This window comes from Grammomys surdaster, unplaced genomic scaffold, assembly GCF_004785775.1.
Source record: "Grammomys surdaster isolate TR1022 unplaced genomic scaffold, NIH_TR_1.0 255, whole genome shotgun sequence".
Taxonomy (NCBI): domain Eukaryota; kingdom Metazoa; phylum Chordata; class Mammalia; order Rodentia; family Muridae; genus Grammomys; species Grammomys surdaster.
In genome coordinates, this window is record NW_021604696.1 from 10021982 (window position 1) to 10046730 (window position 24749).

General features: G+C 43.4%; 1 protein-coding gene across 17 annotated transcripts in view; it reads left to right on the top strand.

Moving 5' to 3' along the window:
- Positions 1-24749, top strand: part of Map4k4 (mitogen-activated protein kinase kinase kinase kinase 4) — a 127888-nt gene that overhangs the window by 53871 nt on the left and 49268 nt on the right. For all 17 annotated transcript variants that reach the window (XM_028775451.1, XM_028775447.1, XM_028775445.1 and 14 more), the window contains exons 3-5: positions 7621-7677; positions 20664-20789; positions 23043-23153. In XM_028775451.1, coding sequence (XP_028631284.1) covers positions 7621-7677; positions 20664-20789; positions 23043-23153 — 294 coding nt within the window. The remainder of the gene's footprint in view (positions 1-7620; positions 7678-20663; positions 20790-23042; positions 23154-24749) is intronic.

Sequence of the window (24749 nt, forward strand, 5' to 3'; positions counted from 1 at the left end):
GAGCAGTGTGCCCGTGTGTACTCTCAGGAGCAGTGTGTCCGTGTGTAGACTCAGGAGCAGTGTGCCCGTGTGTACTCTCAGGAGCAGTGTGCCTGTGTGTAGACTCAGGAGCAGTGTAGGTTAGAGAAGTAGCCGTTTGCAAACTTTAATTAAAGCTTTAAATTGGTGGTAAGTGGGAATCCATGGGCAGGTCAGCAGGGCAGAATGGATGGAGTCAGTATCCTTTTATCACATGATCCCTTGCCTGTAGATAGTGGCTGAGATGCTGATGCTTATCCTGGAGCCAGTGGGAGCCGCTGCCCCTCAGTGCCTTAGTGAGCTTGCATGTACACGTCAGTATTGCAGTGATGTGGGTGTAATTTCACAAAGTGAAGTATACAATGAAGTCACACAGGAAGAAATGAACGAAAGCTTCTTGGGTGAGGAGATAGCACTATACTTCTGTGTGGGCTTTTTCCCCTGGATAAATGGTTGCAATTACAGTAAGCAGGATTTTTATTAGAATTGATAGGTGAGTAGTGGTTGCTATGTGTGTGCTCATGGAGGTCAGAGGTCAATGTTAGGTGCCTTTCTCTACTCGTGTCTCTTGCTTACTGAGCGTTTGGAATAGGGTCTCACTGGCTGGAGCTCACCGATTGGCTAGACTGGCTGGGCAGTGAGCCCCTTGGATCCTTTTGTCTGTGCTCTCAGTACTAGTGTTCCTTCTGGGTGCATGCTGTCACACCCAGCTTTTGACATGGGTGCTGAGGACCTGAACACATTGCCCATTGTGCTATCCCCTATCTCTCTGTACTTAGAGTAAAACACTGCAGTCTAACAGACACAGTGACCAATCTGGACTTTGAGCTCAGGCATTTCAGGCACTGTCCCCTGATGGTGGACGGCATCTGACACGTACTGTACAGGGGAATCCCATTGATGCCACAAACATCTTGGAATCAAATATTTGATTTTGAATTAATTTTTGTCTTTGTGTGGTCAGACACAAATCTTTATTTTTGCCCAAATTTTTATGACTTCATGTTTTAGTTAGAGTCTTTACTGCTGTGAATAGACACCATGTCCAAGGCAAGTCTTATAAAGGAGAACATTTAATTGAGGCTGGCTTACAGATTCAGAGGTTCAGTCCATTATCATTAATGCAGGAGAATGGCAGTGTCTAGGCAGGCATGGTGTAGGAGGAGCTGAGAGTTCTACATCTTCATCTGAAGGCTGCCAGGGGCAAGCTTGCTTCTAGGCAGCTAGGTTGAGAGTTTTAAAGCCTACACTCACAGTGACACACCTACTCCATCCAACAAGGCCACTTCTCCAAATAGTGCCTCTTCCTGGGCTAGGCTTACTCAAACCACTACACCCCACATTCACACCCCACATTTAATTATGCTCCCTTTTTGGGATCTGAACCTACAGCGTAAGAAGCTGTGTTTTGAGACAATTTCTAAATGACAGAACAGATATGGAGAGCCCAGCTGACTTGGCTTTGTATTGCCGGTATAATAATTCCCTGAAGCATTCTAACTGCAGGACTGGGTAGTACTTGGTGTTCATCATAGTTTCCCCAGGCCATTAGCAAAAGCATTTTTATAGTACTCAAGGATTCAAGGTTTAGAAAGTTTCTCATTCATATCAGTTCCTTAAAGAAAACATGGTAATAATGTAATTTTACTTTTTTTCTTTGCCAACGCAGCTATGTAAGATGCAAACTCTTCGATTGCAAAGGGGCGTGGTGTACACAGTCATCATATTGTCTGTTCTAGCTTTTCATTCTTACCATCAGTACTCTTTAGTGTTACTTCAGAGAAGTAGTAGCTTTTGCCAGAAGAAGGCATGGTTCAGTATCCAGGTTTCTAATCTTAAACTCTTGAGAGAATAGGTGTTCTGTCTTCTTTATTAAAATGCAAGTTCTGACTGGTCCCATAATATGTACATTCTTATGTTTCCTTTGTCTGCCTGCTCGTCTGAAGCACTGGCCCTGAGAGATGGAGCCAGTGCTGGTTGTAGTAAGAAGTAGGAGCTATGGGTGCGTGCTGCACAGTTGGGAGCCTGATGCTCTTAGCCACATGTGGGAGATCAGAGGTGAGACCATGACTGCTGCTCCCCTGCAGGCAGATGTTTGGAACACCCAGGTATTTTCTCAGTGCCCTGCGCTGGTCACAAGCTTCTTTGGCTTCTATGATTCAGGGAGTGCTGTCTGGCACTCTTTCTGTGTCCCCTTTCTGTGCTGTCCTAATTTTTTTTGAGAGACACTTCCTGGAAAAGTGTACTCAAAGTGAAGATTGTGGTTTTGAGGTTCACAGTGCAGAACCAGTTAAACTAGTCTCTGCCTTTGGGATGGATGAATGGTGGTCAAGACTGCCTAGTGCTGAACTCATGCTGTTTCCCACAGGGCCGCGGAGGCTCCATGTGTGCTTTGGAAATTGAACTCAGAGCAAGGAGGGCCTTGATAGTTTGAAGCTGACCTCGGTGGTCTAGAAAGGATGTCTAGAATGCTGTCATGATGCTCTGGTCTAGATAGCATGGCTCCTTGGCCTTCCTTCCTCATATGAACTATGTGTAAGGAGAGGTGAATATGGGTTTGGTCTACTCAGTATGTTTTTTGTTTTTAAACATTAAAAAATGTTTTTGAGATTATATTAAAATCGAGTATTCCTCCCTGTCCTTTCTTCCTTCCAAACCCTCCCGTATACCCCTCCCTTCTAAGTTCACAGCCTGCTTTCATTAATTGTGGTTACATCCCTATATGTATGTGTATAGACATACATATTTCTAAATATGCCCTACTCAGTTTGCATAATGTTACTTGTGTGTATGTTTTCAAGACTGACTGTTTGGTAGTGAATAACCAGTTGGTGTGCTCTTCCCTGGAGAAGACTCTTTCTCCCACGCTCAGCATTCTTCAGAAGAGGTGATCCCGAAAGCCTAGGGTGCACGAGAAGCCAGCAGACACTGGTTTAGGAAGTTGTGGGTCTCATCTTGCTTTCTCCAGTCCTCATGTTGGCTCGAGGGTAAATGCGTGCACATTCTGTGGGAATAGGAGCAATCTTTTTATGTTTGTTAGTGAGCTTGCCTTGTTTACTAGAAAAGCTTAGCATCTCTACCTCAGGTAATCTTTTTTTTCTTTTTTTTAAAAAAGTGTGTGTGTGTGTGTGTGTGTGTGTACATTTGCATGCATACCACTTGTATGCAGGTGCCTGCAGTGGTGTTGGATCCCCTGGAGCTGGAACTACAGGTGGTTGTGAGCCACCTGTGCTAATAAATCAAACTCAGGTTCTCTGGAAGAACAGTATAACAGTATATATACTCTTGACCACTGAGCTGTCTCTTTAAACCCCTTATAAACTTTATTTAAATAAAATTGTTTCTGTGCGGTGCATGTTCACACTCTGTGAATGAGGGTGCATTTGTCTGGAGGTCAGAAGATAGATAACCTTGGGTGTTGCTGTGTCCTTGCCTTTTACCTTGAGGTACGGGATCTCTGCTGATTGCAGATAGCCAGACACAGGCTAACTGGCCTGTGAACTTCCTTGGCTTCTGTCACTGCCTTCTCTTGCCATAGGAACACTAGGCGTGCAGACAAGTTCCATACAGCTTTATGTGAGTACTGGGCATTCAAGCTAAGTTCTTCTTGTTTGTTATCCAAGTTGATTCATCAGCTGAACCCCACCAAACATCACTCAGATGTCTAGGAATCAGTTTCGGAAACAAAGTTTACAGTCGAATGCAAATGAGAAGCAGCTAAACCATGATGAAATCTCTTTCTAACCTCATGGGAATCTCTCATGGTTGGGTGCAGTGTATGACAACCCATTCCTGCCTGCTTGTCTGTAGAGAGGTTGCATGGTTTTGTGACAGGGCTTTTCATCCTTTGTAAACATGTTCTTTTTACTTGTGGCCTGTTGCCACCTGGATGCCTGTTCTGGGACTTGGAGAAGACTGTGTGCTGCTCCAGTTCTGAGGGAATCCATGTCGTCTCCTTTGATTGATTCTCTTCAGGTGATCACTGATTCCTAGAAACTACCCTTCTGCCCTTCATGGCAAAGGAGAGCAGGTAGTATCTTAATGTCATGTGATTTGAATATAGAGTTCAAATACTGCTTCTCTCATAAGATACAGTATTTCTCCACACTGTGTGTGTGTGTATGTACATGTGCATACGTATGTACAAGCAGACATTTCCAGATTAGCATTTCCTTGTAGTTAACCATGTCCTTAAGCATTTATCGACTAAATTTTGTAGATTTACCTGAAACATTTTGATTTCCAATATTTATTTTTAAAAAGGCCAATGAGATAACTATGGCAGCAGACAAAAACCCATTACAAGGTTCAGAGACTCATGGGCTCTGAGGCTGTCCTCATAGTCCTTATGTTCAGGAAGATGCTCTTTGTCCTAAGAGGCCTAGGCCAGGGATTGGCAATTTGTTTGTTGTTGGTTATTGTGTATTAGACATTGCTACCAATATGTGTAGAATAATATGCTTGAAGTTTCTATTTAATTTGGTTAGATAGGATGTGTCTGTTTAGTATGCACACTGGTAAGGGAGTCATCTCTAAGGTTAACTTTCTCTGTTTTATAAAATGAGGGCAGTGGTACTTGTGTCATGTTCTGTGAGGAATGTAGGCATTTGTCCAGGACACACCTGTCCACCAAGTGCCCCCAGAACCAGGCCAGGCTTGTGTCTGTGCTCTGTTCTCCCAGACTACAAGGCTGTGCAGGCCTTAAGCTCACGTTTGTGGAGCTGAGATTTTATGACCTGGCACCTCTCTGTACTGTCCGGTAGAAAACATTTATTTTTCCCAAGTTAAGCAGCTGCTTACTTAGTTTCATAAAGTAAATAAAACCTTGTGTACTCTTGCATTTGTTTTGAGGTTGAATGTTGCTGAATGACACTGACTTTAAAGGAGGGTGAGAGAGAGCGAGTGTGCACCAAGAGCAGAAACAGGGTGAAGGTATCTTCCCCCCTCCCTGTCAGGTGTGCATAGCAGCAGGGATTTGTAAGGGCAAGCTGAGATGAGTCTAATACTTTGTGATAGAGCTGGGCATGCATAAGCCTACAATTTGAGAGGCTGAGGCAGGAGGATCAGGACGTTGAGGCTAGCCTGGGTCTCATGAGGCCTTGTCTTAAAAAACTCAAAACCCATTAGCCAAAGAAACCTCTTATGGAGGACGTGGCATAAGGCAGATTGAGACTGTCCCTGTGGGTCAGAGACACAGAAGCTCTCTAACTTCTTGGATGTGTTATTTATTGGCCAAATTCCCATTACTATGGCAAAGGCTGTGAGACTTTCCCTGTCAGTGGACACAGAGAACCTTCAGATATTTTGAGGGCGCCTAAGTGGTCCAGGTGAAGATTACTCAACATGCATCCATTAACTAGGATTTGATGCTAGAAGATGCTCCAGGAAAGCGGAACCTTTGCCGTCTCTCCTCTCACTGGGACCAAGAAGCTTCCCTTACGTCATTCATTCTGCCCTTCTGTGGGCCAGGGACAGACAGGCTGCCACGGTATCCTGCCCTCTGATGCTCTATAGTGTGATTTTTCTTGGGACACATGTTGTGTATTGCATATTTGCAAGGGCAAGGTGGCAATTTTGACTTGGTTAGAAATGCTGAAGGAAAGCTGAAAAGCAGGCCATGCTCCTTAGCCTGTGTCACAGCCAAGCCTACGGCTGTTGTTTTTGTTTTTTGTTTTTTTGTTTTTGCTTTTGTTTTTTCTTAAAAAAGGAAACATTCATTTTCCTAAAATTTAAAAAAAGGCAGAAATGAATCAAAAGCCATGAGGTTTCTCCACTGAGGGTAATTCTGGTTCCTGTGAGGCCCGCACACTGTCTGAAATGACAGTGATAGAGGATGTGTTACTGACTTAACTTATTTGGAATAAAGAAAGATGCCACAGTATAAGTCTTTGCAGAGTGTTTTGACAGACTCATGGGTTTTGTAGATCTGTAGTCTAAAGTCGTACTATATCAGGCATCTAAGTGTCCCTACCGAGCATAGCATGGCTGTGTTCTCCAAAAGAAGAATCAACGCCTGTGCTGTTCTCCCCCATCACTTGATCATAGGAAGGCTGGAAGGCTGGAGGGCTGTGTGGGTACTATTGGGCCTGTCACATGGCCAAGTCAGAGGGTACACTCACACTGTGACTTAAATGCACTCTTTCTTTTTGGATTCAAGAAAAGCACAATTTTACTTTGTGATTGAGTGGCCATAGTCATGTGACTACTGTCAGAGTCATGTGATTGTTTGGACATAGTCATGGGAGCTACTTGATGTCATTACTGATGGAGGGATAGACTCTCATATTCTGGGTTTATGTTTGCTCTGGCGTCCCACATTGATGCATCTGGATGGCTGTACTCCGTGATACCATAGAATATATATACCACAACTGTGCCCTCTCTGACTTGGGGCCCAACACACGGCAGTCTAAAGCTTGTCTCCAGTGCTGTTTGCTAAGCGTTCTCGCTGTTATTTAGGGTGTACTAATTGTCAGATAATGCCATTTTCAGCGACTGCTTTGTTCTTGTTGTAATTTGAGTTCTGCACATTCTGTGAGTAAACGGAGAGCTGTTCTTGGGTCTGGTGTTATAAATTTACTCTTTCCATCACGAGACAAGAGAGGCGGCTTTTGGAAAATGTGAGGATATTCTTTCTGTTCTGCATTGTTGCAGAAGGGCTGTTCTTAAAATGGAGTCCTTAAAAGTAGTTCATGTTTAAGATAGCAGGGTGGTTCCTAGTTGCTTCAGAGATTAGGTAGATAACCACACCCACCTAACCACACCCACCCTCTGATTCTGTGTGAGAGGAGAATGATAACACAGGTTCTTTGGTTTTTTTTTTGTTTGTTTGTTTTTGTTTTACATACAGAGTAATGAATAAGCTATACAGTTTAGGTCCTAGATCAAATACTTTAGTTGTGATGACTTTATTATGCTTGTCCTTGAATCTTTTTATATATAGTTCCTCTTCTCTGGATAATAGTCTCCATCCATATTCCCTACATTGACTGTTGAGGACATTCATTATAATTTGTGAAATCAAGTAGTAACTATTGGGAACCAGTAAGAAGATTCAATTACCCATTTATGGCATAAAGTAAATATCTAGAGGGTGTTTGTTTGTTTGATTTTTTTTTTCCCTGGGCCATTGAAGCAAAGGTTGGTGAGCCTGTTATATAGACAAACACATTACTTAAGTTGGTTGGCATCAGGGAAGATGACTTCTTGGCTTGATTACCAGCTCCTGTATAGAGGCTCAGAATTCCCTGGAGCTTTAGTTCTAAGGGGATCTGATGTCCTCATCTGGCCTGAATGCATGTGTGTACGTAAACTCACACGTATACACTTAAATTTAACAACGTCTTTTGAGGACCTTGGAGATAATGATAGGTACATTAAACCTATGAGAAAAAGAATTGATATCTTTTGTGAATTTATTTGTTCTCTTGTCTTGTTTTTACCAGCTCTGTTGTTCTATTGCTGGTGAGCAAGCACTTAAAAGCATGTTACCTTTTATTAGTAACAGAAGAATGAGGGGAGGCTGCATTAGAGACTCAGCCACTCCATCTGAGTAACCACTGTGAGTGTTGGTACTGACCAGTCTTTCTTTTCTGTCTTCAGGGTCGACATGTTAAAACGGGTCAGCTGGCCGCCATCAAGGTTATGGATGTCACCGAGGTAAGGTTGGATCATACATGTTTATAAAGAGATTGTGACTTTAAAGTTACTCCAGCCCTAGAACTTGTACCCTCCTTGGCACATTTGGAGATAGTGATCACCTAAGCAATGGCTTTGCTGTGGTGTTGGGGCTCAAGAGCCAGCTGCAGGCCAGGTGACGTGAGTTGTTGCAGATGGTCCCAAGTAACTAAGTGTCTCACTTGCTTAATGTTTTTTTATTTAAACAATCAGCCCACAACAACTCCCCTCCATCTGAGTGATGTCATCTTTGGCCACAAAATGGGCTGTAATTGAAAACATCTTTACTAATAGAAAAGAAAAAGTTGGGGGAGGGATCATGGAGGTCACATGAGCAGTGACTGAAGGGAAAGCTCCCGTAGGGTATTAGACCACATCTGTACCATTTCTTTTATTTTTTATATTGAGAAAAGAAAATGTCGAGCCAAGTTCCCAGAGGCTGGAAGGCAGGAACATCTGTTAGAACGTCGAGTAGATTGTTGGCAAAATTTAGTGGCAAAAAATAGTTCTTTAAATAGTCAATGAGGATTTACTGTGCAGCTTTAGATGTGAAAAGAGAACTGAGGCAAACAAAATGTGAGCCCACACGTGCACACACAACACACATTCAGGTGTGCCTCTGTGAGTGCACCCTTAATAGGTTATGTGGAGCTAGAGCGACCTCATTTTAAGATATTTTAATTTGTTTCATCTCCTGCACTCGCTGCCTTTTATTCAGTGTTGAATCAGATGCAGCACAGAGTTTTAGAAGGAGCTAAGCAGCAGCCTTAGGAGTTTGCAGTGTCTTCACATCAGATCATCATTTCCCTAAATCTGGGTTACTGAGGAAGGTGACAGCTGTGATGAGTTCAGTGCGCCATCGTAATCTGGGGAGATGTCCCGCCGCGCTCACATAGCACTGGCCTCTCCAGTGCTCATATCTGTTATTCAGAATTAGATAATATTGTAGACCACAGGTGACAGCTGTTGAATCTGACAGACACACGAGGATGTGGCATTCTGTGGGGTGACTGCCCTCTTGTCTGTCAAAGAGGGTAGGTAGAGACTTTTAAGAGGAAACGTATTTGGTTGATTATCCAAAAGATTCGTGTAACAAATTATGCTATGGACAGGACAGCTCAGTGGAAAAGCAGGTGCTTTTCAGCTAAACATTTCAACATATTTGTTTGTTTTTCAAGACAGGGTTACTCTGCATAGCCCTGGTTGTACTGGATCTCACTCTGTAGACCAGGCTGGCAAACTCAGAGATTTGCCTGCCTCTGCCTCCTGAGTGCTGGGATTAAAGGTGTGCGACACCCCTGCCTGGCTCATCTAAACATTGTTAAAGAGCAATGAAAGAATAGTACATTTGAACATCCTGTAATTTAAATATAGTAGATATTTATGAAATGCTCTGAGGCTGGGCCAGGCAGTGGTACCTTTCTGAAGTCCCCATTTCTTCCTGTGTGACTTTCATCTCTATTAGGATATGGTGTTGCCAGAGCCACATACTTATTGACTGGTCTATCGTTAGACTTGTGGGGACCACTTTAAATGTAGACTTTGGTCCAGACATGGGTGTATCCTTTGCAGGAAGGAGAGGCAGGCAGATCTATGAGTTTAAGGGCAGTGTATGTAGCAAACTCCAGGAAAGTAAGGGCCATATAAAGAGACCTTGTCCAAAAATAAATAAAATAAAATAAAATAAAATAAAATAAAATAAAATAAAATAAAATAAAATAAAATAAAACAAAACATTAGCCTTAAGCTTTGGATATTTACGAATCCAGACTTTAGTTTCTTTCTGGACTTAGTGCTTTCAGCTTGTGCTGTATTTCCTGAGTAGCTGCTATAGCCTCCTGATATGTTACTTCACACCTCAGATGGATTTCAAGTCTGCAGCCTCCTTCTCTAAGGCTGAATCTGACGATAATTGTGTAGTACATGGTCACCAGACAAAGAAAGGGAAGCATACAGGAGAGTGTAAAGAAAAATCAAGTCCTTCCCTCTTCTGACAGTAGCCCTTTTGTGTATTTCTCTTTCAGTCATATCTCTATGAGACATATGTATAAAGTACATGCACACGTGTGCTACATGCTTTTGTATTTTTATTGCTGTTTTCTATGCTGGGGATTAATGAGGCCCTCACATATCCAAGCTAGATAAGTGCTGTACCACTGAGCTACAAAAGATATTTTCTTGCTTGAAAAAGAAGGTGGCAACAGACAGGTGACTGACATGAGCATTTGTAGTGCTCCTTTAAGAATAGTTAACGGGAGCTTGTGTATTCCAGTGAAGTGAAAAGTGGACAGTAACCCTAAAGACCAACCGCCCATCAACCGTCGAGTCTGTTAGCTCCTCACTGATGTTTTCTTACATGGTCTTCTCTCGGAATGACCTCTGCTGGGCTCAGAAAGGATCCAGAGGAAGTGTTGATTGTGAATAGAATTCCTTGGACCGCTGGCAGCATAGAAAACATGCCCTTGCCTGCCCCAGCCTCAAGGCTTCTGGGCTCATGTTGCTGGGGTCTGGGTGGCAGACAGGAGAGGTTTGCAGCAGATGTCAACTCTGAGAGGGGAGGGGTCACTGGAGAGGGTTCTTTTGAGGAGAGTGAGATTGTTTGCTTTCCATTTCATCTCAGGAACCTGAGGTGCAGGAGCTAGTTCCTGGGAAAGTCACAGCTGGGCATGTGTCTTATTAGGAGGGACTGGTTGTTGGTTAGCAGGCTCAGTGGGCAGGAACAGTGTTTGGTGGGAAGACCACGGCATGGCGCTTGTTGGCAGCCTGAGTGAATCCAGCTCTATCTCTAGCTGCAGTGAGTGGGGATGTGGCCCTACCTCACCAGTGAGCTTGGTTATTCGAATACCCAGACATGACACTACAGGTGGGACTGGAGTCTGCGAAGGAGGCATCTTTTTATATCCATATAGATCTCTTCCTATTTTCTGTGAACCTCAACAGAAATAAGAATTGAGTGCAGGAGGGCTCTTCTGAAGGAAACTGTCTTTTATTGGGTTGACTTTGGGAAGGGTTTATAGAGAACATTACAGGCCTTTTTTAAATGACTTGATACTAGTGCAGCAAGTGGGTAGTGTTGTGGGTATGTGTGTGCTTTGTTTATAGTAGTAACTTTAGATTGAGAGGAACATAACGAAATGTGTAGAGAAGTCTCATGCACTGCTCATCCAGTTTTCCTCAGGAATAGCATCCTGCAGAGCACAGACTCATAACTCAAGAGTACAGGATACCACTGACTGTATAAGGTAATGAACTCACTGGAACTTCAGCTTTGGATCTGCTGGCACAGGCGAGACAGTTAGAAAGAACATGTCTGCTGCATAACTTTACACCAAGGCAGACCATTAGAAACCAGCTAAACACGAACCTGTCTGGGGCGCTTGTAGTGTTGAGAAGAGTACTTGCAATTTATCCAGGCCTTGTTACCATTGAGCTGTTATCCCTAGCCTTGTAGTTTAAATTCTTAACGGTTTCATTTATATTTACGCAAGGACTTATAGATGAGTGTTATCCATTTGTGTTTATGGAAGGGTGTATAGATGTGATGTATCCATTTGCTCTCAGTTAATGCTCTACAAGCTTCTGTAAGTTTAAAGGAGAATTTGCTAGACCAGTGGTTGTTAAGCTGGGGTTCATAAGTTGAACGAGATTTGTCTTATATTAGAACAACTTCTAGTATAAATATATTCATACTTAGAGAAGATGGGACAGTGTGCATAGATCATAAGCCTTAGAGAACTGTAGTTGGCCAGCTGCTTTTTCCCATTCTGTGTCTAGATTTAGTCAGCAAAACCATTAACCCAGCCATTTCTGCGACAGAAGCCACAGTTCTTTGGTGTCATAGCCCAAGGTATAGTTCTCTGTATATAGAAAGATCAGCTGTTGAGTGTGCACAGGATGTAGTAGCCTCTGTTTCTTACAAGTTTGCTTTGTCCTGTTGATAGATTCATTAGTGTAGGCTTGGGTATGAATGTGATCATGCTGCCTGTAGCTTTGTGTGGGTTTTTTTTTTTTCCGCTTCTTCCTTCTGATGCAGTGTGAACATGGAAATTGACAATGCTGTCAGTGGGCAGGAGAGGGAAAGTGACATAGTCAATCTGATTCTTCTTCTGAGCCTGGTTGGAGGAGGATGAGGCAGGCAGATTTCAGTGTGATAATACCCTTTCTGCTTACACATTTAAGTAGGTAATGATCCCTCAGGGTCTTCATGGGCTATTCAGTACAAGTTTGTCTCTATAAACCAGTATGTACTATTGAGGAGGAAATGGTATTTGAGAGTCTGTCTGCCTGCCTCCCTGCCTGTGTCTCTCCCCACCTCTGTGTGTGTGTGTGTGTGTGTGTGTGTGTGTGTGTGTGTGTGTGTGTAAGTGCCCAGGTGCCCTAAAGACCAGAAGAGGGTATCAGATCCCTCACAAGTGCATAATGGTGGCGGACTTAATTTTCCTTTATTCAGAATTCCCCTCTGCTGTCCCACTACTTAGAATGTGTGAGTGTAGGCATGGGATAGTAGGTGGTCTCTTTCTGACAACTGTGTTCTGTTTCTTGTCTCCCGGGAGAGTTCCATGTTTAAAACAATTGTTCTGACTTGACTAACCTCAGGAGGCTTCAGACAAAGTCTTACCATGTGTTTTGCTTTATGGTCATGCAGAGTGTCAGGAGATGAGGGTCTCTGGGGAGGGATGACTGCTGTTATTCAGGAGTGGCATTGATTGTCGGCTGGCAGATGAGGGCAGCTGTAGTGTTCTGGGGGCCTTTGCCCAGACCTCTTTCCCAGAAAGTTCCTCTGCCTCCCTGTTATCTGTCTGCAGTGCACCCATGACTCTAGGATAAAAAAAGAGACAGAGGAGACTTGAGAACCCAGTGTCAAGTTAGTGAGCCATAGGCTAGACCGAAGTGGAATGAGTGTGTGGCAGGCTGCCCTGGAGTCTGTCATATGAGTCAGAGTCAAGCAGGGTTTTTACTATTTAGTTTCTAATTATCTAAAGCAGAACTCTTTCTTTTACTTTAAATAATTGCTCTGCAGCTTTCTGCGTGCCGAATAGGGTCATAAGTGGCTAAAGCAGTAGGCTTAAGGTAGCAAAACTCAGTTGTGAAAACCTCAGAAGTTTTATTTTGTTTACCTTTTTGAATTGGATCATGCTAATCCTGTAAAAGTTTACCTTTTTTGTCCAGCAAAATCTCACATCTTCAACCCTCTTATATAGCTTTAAAAATCACATTTGAAAGAACAACTCTTTTGATAAACTACACACAGTGCTCAGTATCACAGGGATGTGCAGTCTGTTCAGAGACACCCTGCATGCATTCAGGGTGTGGCGGTGGGAGAGCCATGGCCGAGCGCCCACCTGGGTGACACTGGTGGGTAGGGCCAGCAGCATCATGGCTTCGTGTACTAGTTATCTTTCCTTACCAGTTAGCTGTCTTGGAATCTGTGATTGCAGTCATCCTTCCTGGGTTTTGAGGAAGGAACACCTGCAGGTCTGTCACTGTATGAATGGAGGTGAGTGCACATCTAGGTAGGACTCAGATGTTCATTCATGTTGGCAGGAGAGTTCGCCTACCTGGCTGGTCAGAAAGCTGGTTACACTGGTATTGGCTGCCCTGGCTTGTGCTGTCCTGGCTCCGCCCACTGCTGCTAGCGGGAAGTCGATGCTGGGATTTGTGTCTAGTTCACCAGGGTCTATTTCATGTGAAAGGCTGTGTAGGAATACTTTACAAAGCCAGAGCTAATTGTCGTTCATTTCTTAGAGCCACAGCACATACTTCCTGTGTGCTACGTGCTGCAAAGATATTTTCATGCTAACCTGATTTATTATTTACCATTGTGGGTGGCCTCACCTGCTTGGAATGGATCTTCCATTTTGGATGTAAGGAAACTGAGTTTAAGGGATTGATTCATGTTAATTTTAAAGCAAACTTATCATCATTGTTGTGTGCAATGGTAATGTGTAGCTGAGCGGTTGTCATGAAGGATACTGAGCATGTGTTTATATGTTTATACACCCCCCAACAAACATACATGTGTGTGTGTGTGTGTGTGTGCGCGCGCGCGCGCGTGTAAAACAAAGAGGCCATGATTTTGAAAGGAAGCAAAGTGTGTGTGGGGATGAGGTATGTGGGAGGGATCTTAGGGAAGAAAGAGAAGGGGGGAAATGATGTAATTATATGTTAGTTAAAAAATAAAATTTAATTAAATTGGTTGCTCACTAATACTTGTAACCTCAGAAAATACTAAATTTCTGAATTTAAAGTTAGAAAAATGAATTTTACCTTATTGGATTAATAATTATTTTATACTTTTATAATCTTGAATTTAGGGGGGACATCCAGTTAGTTGCCATAATTATTGGCAGGTGGATCACCATTTAGTTGAGGACTAGTCTTAATCCATTGTTGAGACCATGGCTTTTAAAGTCCTGTGAGGTGATAGTTGCCAGTGGGGTTTATGGCGGTGTGCACAGTCCTCCTTCTGTGGGTGCTCCTTTCTCTTTACAGACGTCTTTTAAAAATCTAGCTTTCTCCCCTTACTCCATGTGATTTCCTGGTGGGGAGGCGGTGCTCCACAGCAGCCTGAGAAGGGTTTATGTGTGGTGTGGCTGTCTTTCCATGTGCTTCTTTTGGTCATGGCTCCTCCTGCTGTCTTCCAGTCTCCTGTTCTTGGTTACAGTCCAGACCCTCTCCAAAGGCAGGAATCTTTGCCTGTCATTGCCTGATGTCTTAACCTCTTCACATTTGTCTACTTTTAGTTGTTTAGGTAGGAGCGGAAGTCCCATTATTCTTTTTAACTGAAGATACTCTCAGAGTGTAGCCTGTGCACCTGAGGCCGTGAGCGAGCAGCTCAGACACACGCAGGTGCCTCGCGTCACGCCTCGTCCTCACATTGAGCAACACAGTTCAGTGTTCAGTGTACTTCTCTTTCGTGTAGTGTGTACTGTGGGGAGCTCATGGAATTTGCCACAGGCATGGTCTTGTAAGGAGCCTCAGGCCATCAAGTGAAGTGAAGTCAAGGCAGGTGCCTAGCCTCTCTTTTCCTCCCGGGAATGAGATGACTTACATGTGGAAATTGCTGATCTTAGCTCATGGTCTTGCATTGGTACTCACTGCAGACAAGAAGGAACAAGTCTGAGGCCTGTAGTGTTTCTAGCCTTGCCTAGCAAGGCTGTGTGGTTCTTCAGGTTTGACAGTGACCCTACAGCATCAGGGATGGGAGACAGGATGTCCACACACAGGGAGGCAGACCATAAGAGCTGAAAGAAATCTCTGTTTAATTCTTATGCATGACCATGTGGAAAATTTGAAGATTAAAGAAGAAGTTAACCTAGAGGTAGTCTCTGCCAGAATTCCCTCCTCTTCCTTGTTTCCTTTCTTCTGTGTATTTATTTACCCTGTTGATAGATACCTAACATGTGCACACTTACACATGTATGGTCACATTCCGACAGATACCTAACACGTGCACACTCACATAGGACCACATTTTAATAGGTACCTAACACACATTTCAACAGGTGTGATCCACATTCTGTTGCCATGGTTATACTGCTTTGCTAACTTCTAGGTTTTAGATTTTAGATTCTTAGGCTTTAGAAAACGTTAAAGTGTAATCACTTTTTGTAGAGATCTTGGTTTTGGAAATAAATATGTATTTAAGGGTGTATAACATTGAAAACACACCTATGGTATTTTGCCTTTAAAATTGGAACCTACCAGGATTTCTGAGTATTAACATGAAACTTTGAGACAATCTAGTAATTTGAGGACCTAGAGAAAAATGTCTCACTGGGCTCCAAGAAGGGCAGCATTTGCTGTGTGTTGTGCTGTGCTTCTTGGAGGGCTTCATCACAGAGTTGTGCTTTGGCTTCTGTGACACCATGGTCTTCTTCATGGGAGCATAGTCCTCGAAAGTCATTCATGAGTGAGTGGTGTGTAGGAAGGGAGAAGGCTCTGCCTGCTCTGCTGTTCTGTAGATGCTGGCTCAAGTCTGCCCCACGCTTCCAGGTGACCACTAAGGTCTGACTGAATGACTCAGCAAGGAACAAACTTGGTTAGAGAAGGAGGAAGAAGGCCTTCTAAGGGCTGCTCTGACTAGATCTGCCATTAGGCAGAGAAGAGCTTTGAGGCTGTGGCCATTCCTAGAAGAAAGGCATTAATTCAATTACATACAAAAGAGCATGACTTTAACATCAGTGTGTTGGAGCGAGCGCTTTTCTTTCTCCATCACTTGGGCATTGTCAGTTTTGATCAGTTTTTTCCTGTAGCACTGAGTGATTTAGGTGAGGATGTTACTACCATTGATGGTACCAGAAGGCTACCATTCTTGTGGCCCAATCCCATAATAAATCCCATTTATTCTAAAATATATCCTCTTCTAGAATCTGTAAAATTATCTTCATTTACATTTTGTTGAATGGTGAATTGAAGTTGTGTAACCTTTTATGTTTGAATCAAAACTAGATTAAGCATAATTGATTTTGTGCTACCTTTACTGTGGATTGTGATGAATGAGTAAGACACTCTTGGATCTGCCTGGACTCTGCAAGGTGAAATATTTTGTTTTCTTTCAGTTTGTAGCCATAAGGAAGAGCTCAGTAGCAGCTGACTTAAACTGTTCTGAAGAAGCAGGCATTCTCTTTCAGGAGCATTCTCATTGTAGATCTCAGGGCAGAATTCTGCCAGAGACATTGGCTCACATCAGCAGCTCCTTTCTCCAGCTTCACAGTGACCATCAGTTGTGCCCTCTCCCCATTTGTTCATCTGTCACTGACGATAATTAATCTTGTAAAGACACCAGGTGGAAAGATGATAGACTCAGAACATTTCTCAGTCTTCTTCGGTCCCGGTTATTGTCTCTGAGGTCTGTCTGTCCCTTAGATAGTACTATCATCAGTGGAATAAGACTATAAGGGATTGAAGCCATGTTTCAGGGAACCCAGAAAGGCTGGAGATGTTAGCTCAGTGGTAGAGCACTTGCCTAGCCTACTCAAGGTGGTGCAAAACAAACATGCTTACTTCAGAACACCAAAGGGGACATTAAAAACCAAACAAACAAACTAATGATGTACACCTCTGTGTGGTGTGCTCAGACCTTGCGGTGTGCAGTGTATTTCATTTGATTCATTTACAGCCTATAGCTGCTTGTGCAAATTAATGCTATGCAGCTGTTGGCTTATCCAAGCCCCCAATCTTCCGATAGCCAGGGAGCCAACTGAAGGCGTGTCCACTGCCAGAACCCAGCTCCAGACAAAGAACTTGCCTATGAGAGTTGTTCCTGTTGATCAGAAGCCAGAATGCTAATTGGCACCAGCTGCAGTAACTCCCAAAGTTGGGGTCAGCAGCTGCCTCACCATTGGAGGAAACCAGAGGACACCCCTTTTGCTCCTTCAGATCCCCTTATTTGTGATCACCCTGGCTCCCCTAAAGTGGAGTGTGAAGGTTACAGTAGTTTGAACTTGCAAGTAGACACGTGGGATGGTATGTAAGCTTCCTCTGTGTTACCTTGTCAGTTCAACTGTTGGTTTATATTTCAGCCCTAAGTCTGCTCACTGCTGTATCTTCTAATTAAATGAGGTGTTTACTTTGGTGGTGGTATGTGTGTATCTATTAAATGTTGAAATGAGCCTCCGAAACTTATTTTTTGGAAAAAAGATTTATGTATTTATCTTTATGTGTATGGATGGGTGCTTTGCCTTTGTGATGTGTGTACTGCATGCATACTTGGTCCCCAGAAACCAGAAGAGAGCATCGGATCCCCTGGAACTAGAGTTCCAGATGTTTGTGATCTTCCCTGCAGATGCTGGGTATAGAACTAGGGTTTTCTGTCCATTTCTTTTAACTGCTGAGCCATCTCTCAAACCCCTAAACTTTAAACTAATCATCAAAGAGAATTTGGAAATCATTATAACTGTATTCTAAAGACAATGTAAAATACTGTATACTAAGTCTTAGTCATAAGATTCTAGTTGTAGGCCGGGCAGTGGTGTTGCACGCCTTTAATTCCAGCACTTGGGAGGCAGAGGCAGGCGGATTTCTGAGTTTGAGGCTAGCCTGGCCTACAGAGTGAGTTCCAGGACAGCCAGGGCTATACAGAGAAACCCTGTCTCAAAAAACCAAAAAAAAAAAAAAGAAGAAGAAGATTCTAGTTGTAATTGACTCAAAGGTCCTGGGCAAATTCTATATTTCTGATACTTTCTCTCCAAGGGTAGGCTTTCATAATTAGACAGTAAATGATGCTCAGTGTCTCTTTATTTTATTATATGTGTAGTGGCCCTTTATTTTAGAATCATAAAAACAGCAGAAGTAATGTTCAGAGTATCTATTACATTACATCATCCATATAATAGTACTTTGGAACGGAGACCAAGATTTCCTCTCAGGACTTTTTGCAGTTGAGTTTCTCATGCCTTAGGACTTGACTGCTGAAGACGTCTAGGGTATATTTTGGCAAGTAAGTGCGTGTGATCACTGTATCTCGAAGATGTTTCAGTCATGTGGAAAGGCTACTGTTGAATTTGATTGTACTTAAGGTCTTGTATTTCACGGTCTCTAAGAGGTAACCCAGATGAACCCCATTGTATAGTCTACAAGCTTGCATAGGCTTCCTGCCTCAGCTGCCAGACCCTGCCATTACAGGCCCCCTGCACGTCTACTTTGTAGCCCAGATTCAAAGGTGTTACGGTGTGTCTTGTGATGGTGCAGCGTGGTCACAGAACACAAGCAGAGGTATGTAGAATTACCAGAAACGGTGCCATGAAAATCTGCTAATGGTAATTCTCAGTGTACATACTCAGTGTTTTCAGACCAGCGGTCAGCACTGATCATAAGCGTTTAACAGCTTGAGAATACACACTTGGTTTTTAGTCAGTGGGTTATGGGACCATTGGAAGTACCTCTGGAAGCTTTGACTTTTTAAAGTGATAAACAGCTGGATTTTAGAAGAATGTCTTCGTCCCTAGAGGAAGAGAACACTGCAGCCTGCCAACTGTGGGGTCTTAATTGCTGCCCAGGGAGCTGCTCACGGAGGCTCTTACAACCTTTACTCTGCTAAGAAGTAGACCCCTCCATCTGTGGATGGAACAGTGGTCCTGGGTTAATGGAATGAGATGGAGAGTAGGAGGAAGTGGGGAGTGAGGGACACAGGGGTAAATGTTTCCAGATCTGGGCAGCTCATACAGCACTGAACTCAGGGATTTGGCTGATTGAACTTTAAGACAGTTAATACTTGATCTTTTTCCTACATTGTTAAAATTATTCTTTTTGGTTTGTTTATGTATTCTTTTTTTTTTCAAGACTTATTTTTATTTTACATGTGTGAGTACACTGTCGCTCTCTTCAGACACACCAGAAGAGGGCATCAGACCCTATTATAGATGGTTGTGAACTACCTTATGGTTGTTGGGAATTGAACTCAGGACTTCAAGAACAGCAGCCAGTGCTCTTCTGAACTATCTCCTCAGCCCCGTATATTCTTTTTAAAGATGATCTTACTGCGTATCCCTGACTGGCCTGGAAACTCTGTGTGTAGACCAAGCTGGCTTCAAACTCAGATACCCCTTGTCTCTGCTTCCTTAGTGCTTGGGTTAAAGACAGGCACTACTCCACCTGGCTGTATACTCTTTTTCCAGTACTCCAATCTCTGCATGTCTGGCTATGGTGAGTGTAAGGCAGAGGACATCTGGCTCTTTGGGGCCTGTGTTCCAGGAGCAGCTTTAGATGGCTTTGTAAGCAGGCCCCTTTGGTCCTTGCCAATAAACTCACCACCTTCTCTTGTCTTCCCTGTATTGATCCACACTATCCTGTACATGTAAGTGTGTGTGTACAGATGAAGGACACAATTAAAACCTTTCTATAAGTTGAATATTCTCAGTTTTGTTAGGAACGTGCTTCTTTCTGTTTCTGTTAGTCACCACTCCTTTCCGTTTAGTATAAAGTTCCTTTGGAGGAAAGATTCAGATGGAGGCAGTTTTTTGTATCGGCCAAGTTAAATGCTGTTTTGTACAAGTATGTGCACAAACCTGTGTATTACTCAGAAACCCCAAATCTCCGAGGAGAGGGAGAAATGTCAATATGGAGTGAGTGTGTTCATACAGAAGTCCAAGGGGCTCGCAGAAGTGAAGTGAGTGCATGCGGAATTCTAGAGATGTGTTCAGGAGTTTTTGCTGACAACATACACTGTGTTTTCCTACCCTAAGGCTGATTGAGTCGTGTGTGTGTGTGTGTGTGTGTGTGTGCCCATGTACACATACACTTTTTTTTTCCTCACTTCAATTCTGATTTTTCTTTATTCGGATGGTACTTGGAGATCTTTCTAACCTGCCCTCTCACAGGAAGTTTGTCAGTGTGTGCAACAGGCAGCAGAGTAAAGTGCCCAGGCTGGTGGGTGTGGTTTCTTCCCCTCGTGTATAGCAGAGACAGAGGCTGCGGCTTCTCAGCCCTTGTCATTCAAAGGATGAAGTTTCATGCCTGTATGTCCTTCTATTTCCTTCCTCTTCCTCTTCTCATCTTATCACATGGGCTCTCCCATCCCCTATCCCCTTAGTGCTGGCCTCGCCTGAGCAGAACCTTGTACACTGTCCCTAAAGTCATGTGTTGTCATCTGTCCAACACCTTGTAAAACTTTTCTTGTTTTAAATATAGTCATAAATGTTTCCTAAGGAAGAAATGGCTTTTTAAAAAATGATTAATTGAAATAGTATCAGTCACATTATCTTTTTATATGTGGTGGTGTTTGACGTAAGCAAATTGCCACTCAAAGAAGTCAGTAGACAGCCTGAGGTCACAGGTAGTGAGGAGCACCTGGGACTCTGCCCATCAGTCCTGTTGATTATCAAACTTGTTATCTCCTTTCTCCTATGGTCATACTCAGAAGAGTGAGCTGTGGATGAAGAGAGTGCGCACTCTGTCGCTTTCACTGGCATGGATGGGAGGAAACCAAGTTGGTCAAGACCCACATGTTTTGTTATTTTTTTTCTAAGGATGAAGAGGAAGAAATCAAACTGGAGATAAATATGCTGAAGAAATATTCTCATCATAGAAATATTGCCACATACTATGGTGCTTTCATTAAGAAGAGCCCTCCAGGACACGATGACCAACTCTGGGTAGGTAGATATTTGCAAGCCTTTGGTGTGTGTCCTGTCTGTTGTTAGATAAGGGAATTGAGCTTCCCAGGGAGCTCACGGAGGAAGGAAGAAACAAAGACAAAGGGCAGCAGCTTTCTTACCCTGTGTCTGTACTGTAGCAAAGAGATCGGAAATGGGCTGCCATCTGACCGGAAGCTCTTCATAGAAAGATGAATCAATTTCTCTCTCAGTTTCACACTAAAGTATTAACAGTCATTCATTAGGAACATTAATGAGTTTATTATGAATAGCAAATTCCATGGGAATTTCTTGAACTGACATTCAACCTTTAAAATGTAGGAAAGGTTAATGTAGGAAGTGTTAGCAGCTTGGTGCTGACCTTGGTGTTCACAAGGGCCTGCAGTAGGTAGACCTAGAAGCAAACCTGCTACACAGTCATAGCTACTGAGTAGTGACACAGATGTCTGCCAAAACATCAGTGGAGACCAGCATCTATGCCAGATGGATGACTCTAGGGAGACTCGGGGATGGAGCTAGATTGCTGTCTCTCATAGTGTACAAAGGTAGTTGACAGTAGGTCAGAGGTCTTAACGTAAGATCCAAATCTGTGAGAGGACAACATAGGGCAAACACTGCGGGCGGTACAGTCATAGGTTTTCTTGAAAGGACTCCCTGAGTTCAGGCAGTAATGTCAACAGTTGGCAGATGGGTTGGATGAGGTTAAACGGTTCTGCATAACAGAGGAAACAAGAAGAAGCTAGTCTATAGAATGGGGTGGGGGGAGGACAGGGACGGAGGAGAAGCAGTTTCAAATGCCTGTGAGGATTGTGAGGACAGCTCACACCCCCTGCTTGTAAAATGTAAATTGTTCAGCCACTGTGAAGGTTCCTTAAAAAAAACCTAAAAGTAGAGATACCATATGATCTAGCTATGCCACGTTAGGTACCTGAAGGACTCCAGAGTGATACATCAGAGGCCACATTATGCAGCCAGACTGCTAGCATACCTGTGGGCAGAGAAATAGAAAATGCAGTATGTATATCCATACTATAATTATGTTTGTTTGTTTGTTTGTTTTATATTTTTGGGTCCTAGAACTCCTTAATGATACATAAAATTACACACAGAGATTGTCAAAAAACAAAAACAATCAAACCAAAAAAAAGAGGGGAAAAAAAACCAGAAAGAAAGTGGAGAGTACCTGAGGAATGAGACCTGAGGTGGTCCTCTTTCCTTCACATACATGTGTGTATACATGTGCACTGTCAAATAAATAAAACCTCAGATGAGAATGTGCTGGAGCTCAGTCTTAGCACACACAGACTGAGTTAGCTTAGTTCCCGTTACTGTGTTCAAACACTGACAGAAGCAACTGAGAGGAGAAGGTTTATTCTGACTTACATGGCAGAGCCCCTCAGATAGGAGTCATGGCCACCAGGAGTGTGAGGCTGGCTCCTCACACAATGTAAACAGTCCTGAAGCACAGCAGACAGGAAGTGGGGCCTGCCAGCGCCAGCTAGCACCTGACAGCAGTGACACATTTCCTCCACCAAGACTCTACTTCCTAAACATTACCTGACCTTGTTAGACAGCACCAGCAGCAGAGGACAGTCACAGGAGCCCCTGGGCCTCGCTCTCATTCCAGCAAACACACAGACACACAAGCTAGAGAGAGGGAAGAGGGAAGGAGAAAGAGAATGGAGGGAGGTGGGGGACACAGGGACTGCAGAGATAGAAACGAGACAGTTACTCCTATTTCTGTTGCTTAACTCCAGTCCTAATTGAAGTTTGGAACAGTTCAGTTCATTTTCTAGGAAGTCTTCAACTGTAGTTATCGTATGTAGATATTACAGGTACATATCATCAAAGCTATGTAGTGGTTTAAAAGTATCATTTCCCTTTTGACTTAGACTCAGTTAATGGGAAATGTTATGAAATGATTTCAAGACCATAGTGTATGAAAACAGCACATCTTCAGGAAGAATTTCTGGAATACGGATTTCTAATAATTTGGTAGTGATGACCACCAAAATGATTGCCTTGAGAGGGAGGGAAGAAACACATCAGAATTGCCACCCAGGCAGGTGCCACAGAACAGGACAACACGGCCTCAGGGAATACACTTTCATAAAGCAAACTGTCGTTACTTGGATGCTTCCAACATGATCTTGCATGTGCCCAGGTGGCTTGTAACAGGGTTGTGTGACCTAGCTTGGATACATGCTCAGTCCTGGGATGTGGTTGTTATAACATGTCTTGTCTGCCTTGTAGCTTGTTATGGAGTTTTGTGGGGCTGGGTCCATCACAGACCTTGTGAAGAACACCAAAGGGAACACACTCAAAGAAGACTGGATTGCTTACATCTCCAGGGAAATCCTCAGGGTAAGGAAAGCAGCCGCGACCTGTGCTGTGCTCTGATCTTATGCTTCCGTTTGGAGTGCAGTCCTTAGCTTGTCTTACGTTTTCTCTCTATATATACAGATAATCATCTCTTCTGATAGCCACACATTCCCTATACATTGTTAGTAGTTTAGTCTACATCATAGTTTGATACTTTCAACTCTGAAGACCCAAGATGTTGGCCTGTGTGGTTTGGAGACCATTTGAAACAAATTCTGTGTATAGAATGTACAGCCTCCCCCTTGCTGTTACTTCATAAAGCATGTGTTATAGCAGCCATACTGTCCTAGATCTATGGATGTGACCTCACGAGGGAGGACCTGTGTGGCTCATGTGCAGATGTCATGTTTTATGTGGAATAGGTTGGGATGCTCCTGTATCCAGTCTCCAGTCCCTCAGGGCAGCTGAAGCTCTGAGTCTGTGGCTGTTATAGTGCCCAGCAGTACCTCCTATGCGGACTGAGCCTGCACTGCTGTGTCTGGGGTAGCTCTGCAGAGGCGGCAGAGCAGTGCGCACAGTACTGAGTGCTGGTTTCCAGACCTTTGGGTTTGGCTTTAGCCATTTACAGCTGATTGCAGAGCTGGCTAACGAGCTCAGAGCAAGTTTCTGAACTGCCTTGTTTTAGCCACTAAATGCGTTCTTCCAGGCATGAGGCCATTCTGACAGCTCAGGGGGTTTTCAGAGCCTCACATTTGGGAGTTGTGTGAGTTGCTACAGTGAGTTCCACTGCCACAGCCCTTCTGTCCCCTTCCCCAAGCTGCATACTTAAACTGATTGCTAGGTGACTTGTCCTTCCATGTTTTAGAAATAAAGACTTAGACTCAAACTAAAATTTTATTTCTTATTTGCTTACTAATCAAAGTCTAGTAACGAGTTAGTCTTCTTTTTTTTTTATTGTAACTAAATTTACTTTTTATATTTAAGATTCATGGAATACTGTGAGTTTAAAAATTGCCAACTAGAATTCCTACAGAAATGTTTTCATGTCTCTTTGCTTATATATTTTATGGAGCCTTCAAGACAGGTTCCATCAAAAGATGGGTGTGAGGTAGGGAGTCTGATGGTAGGAGAACCCATAATCCCTCACGCATGTCCTCAAAGTATCAGGTGCCTGCCTTTTATGGAGAGAGTTGGACCTAACAGGGAGAAGCTGCTGTTCTAAGGGCTCAGGGATGACAGGCAGAGTTCAGCAGGGCTCAGGGATGACAGGCAGAGTTCAGCAGGGTTCAGGGATGACAGTCAGGGTTCAGCGGGGTTCAGCAGCAAGGAAAGGCTGAGTCCCAGAGCTGCCGAGGCATGGGTTCGAGGAGGTTAGCAGATGGCCATTCTCTGTTTAAAAGTAGACATACCTTTTTGTAGGTAGTAGTTTTAGACTTGTGGGCTTTTGCTTTGGCTTCTTGTGTGCTGCAGTTTCAGGGTAGAGCACCACTCCAGGTAGCTACAAGAAATTTGTGCTTTCAGCATAATTTTCTAGACATAGGATGTATCTTAGATATCAAAGATGATTGCCTGTTTCCATAAAGCTGGGGAGAACAGGTTACCTGTCAAGTGTAAAGTGTTTATTTTACCATTGACTTC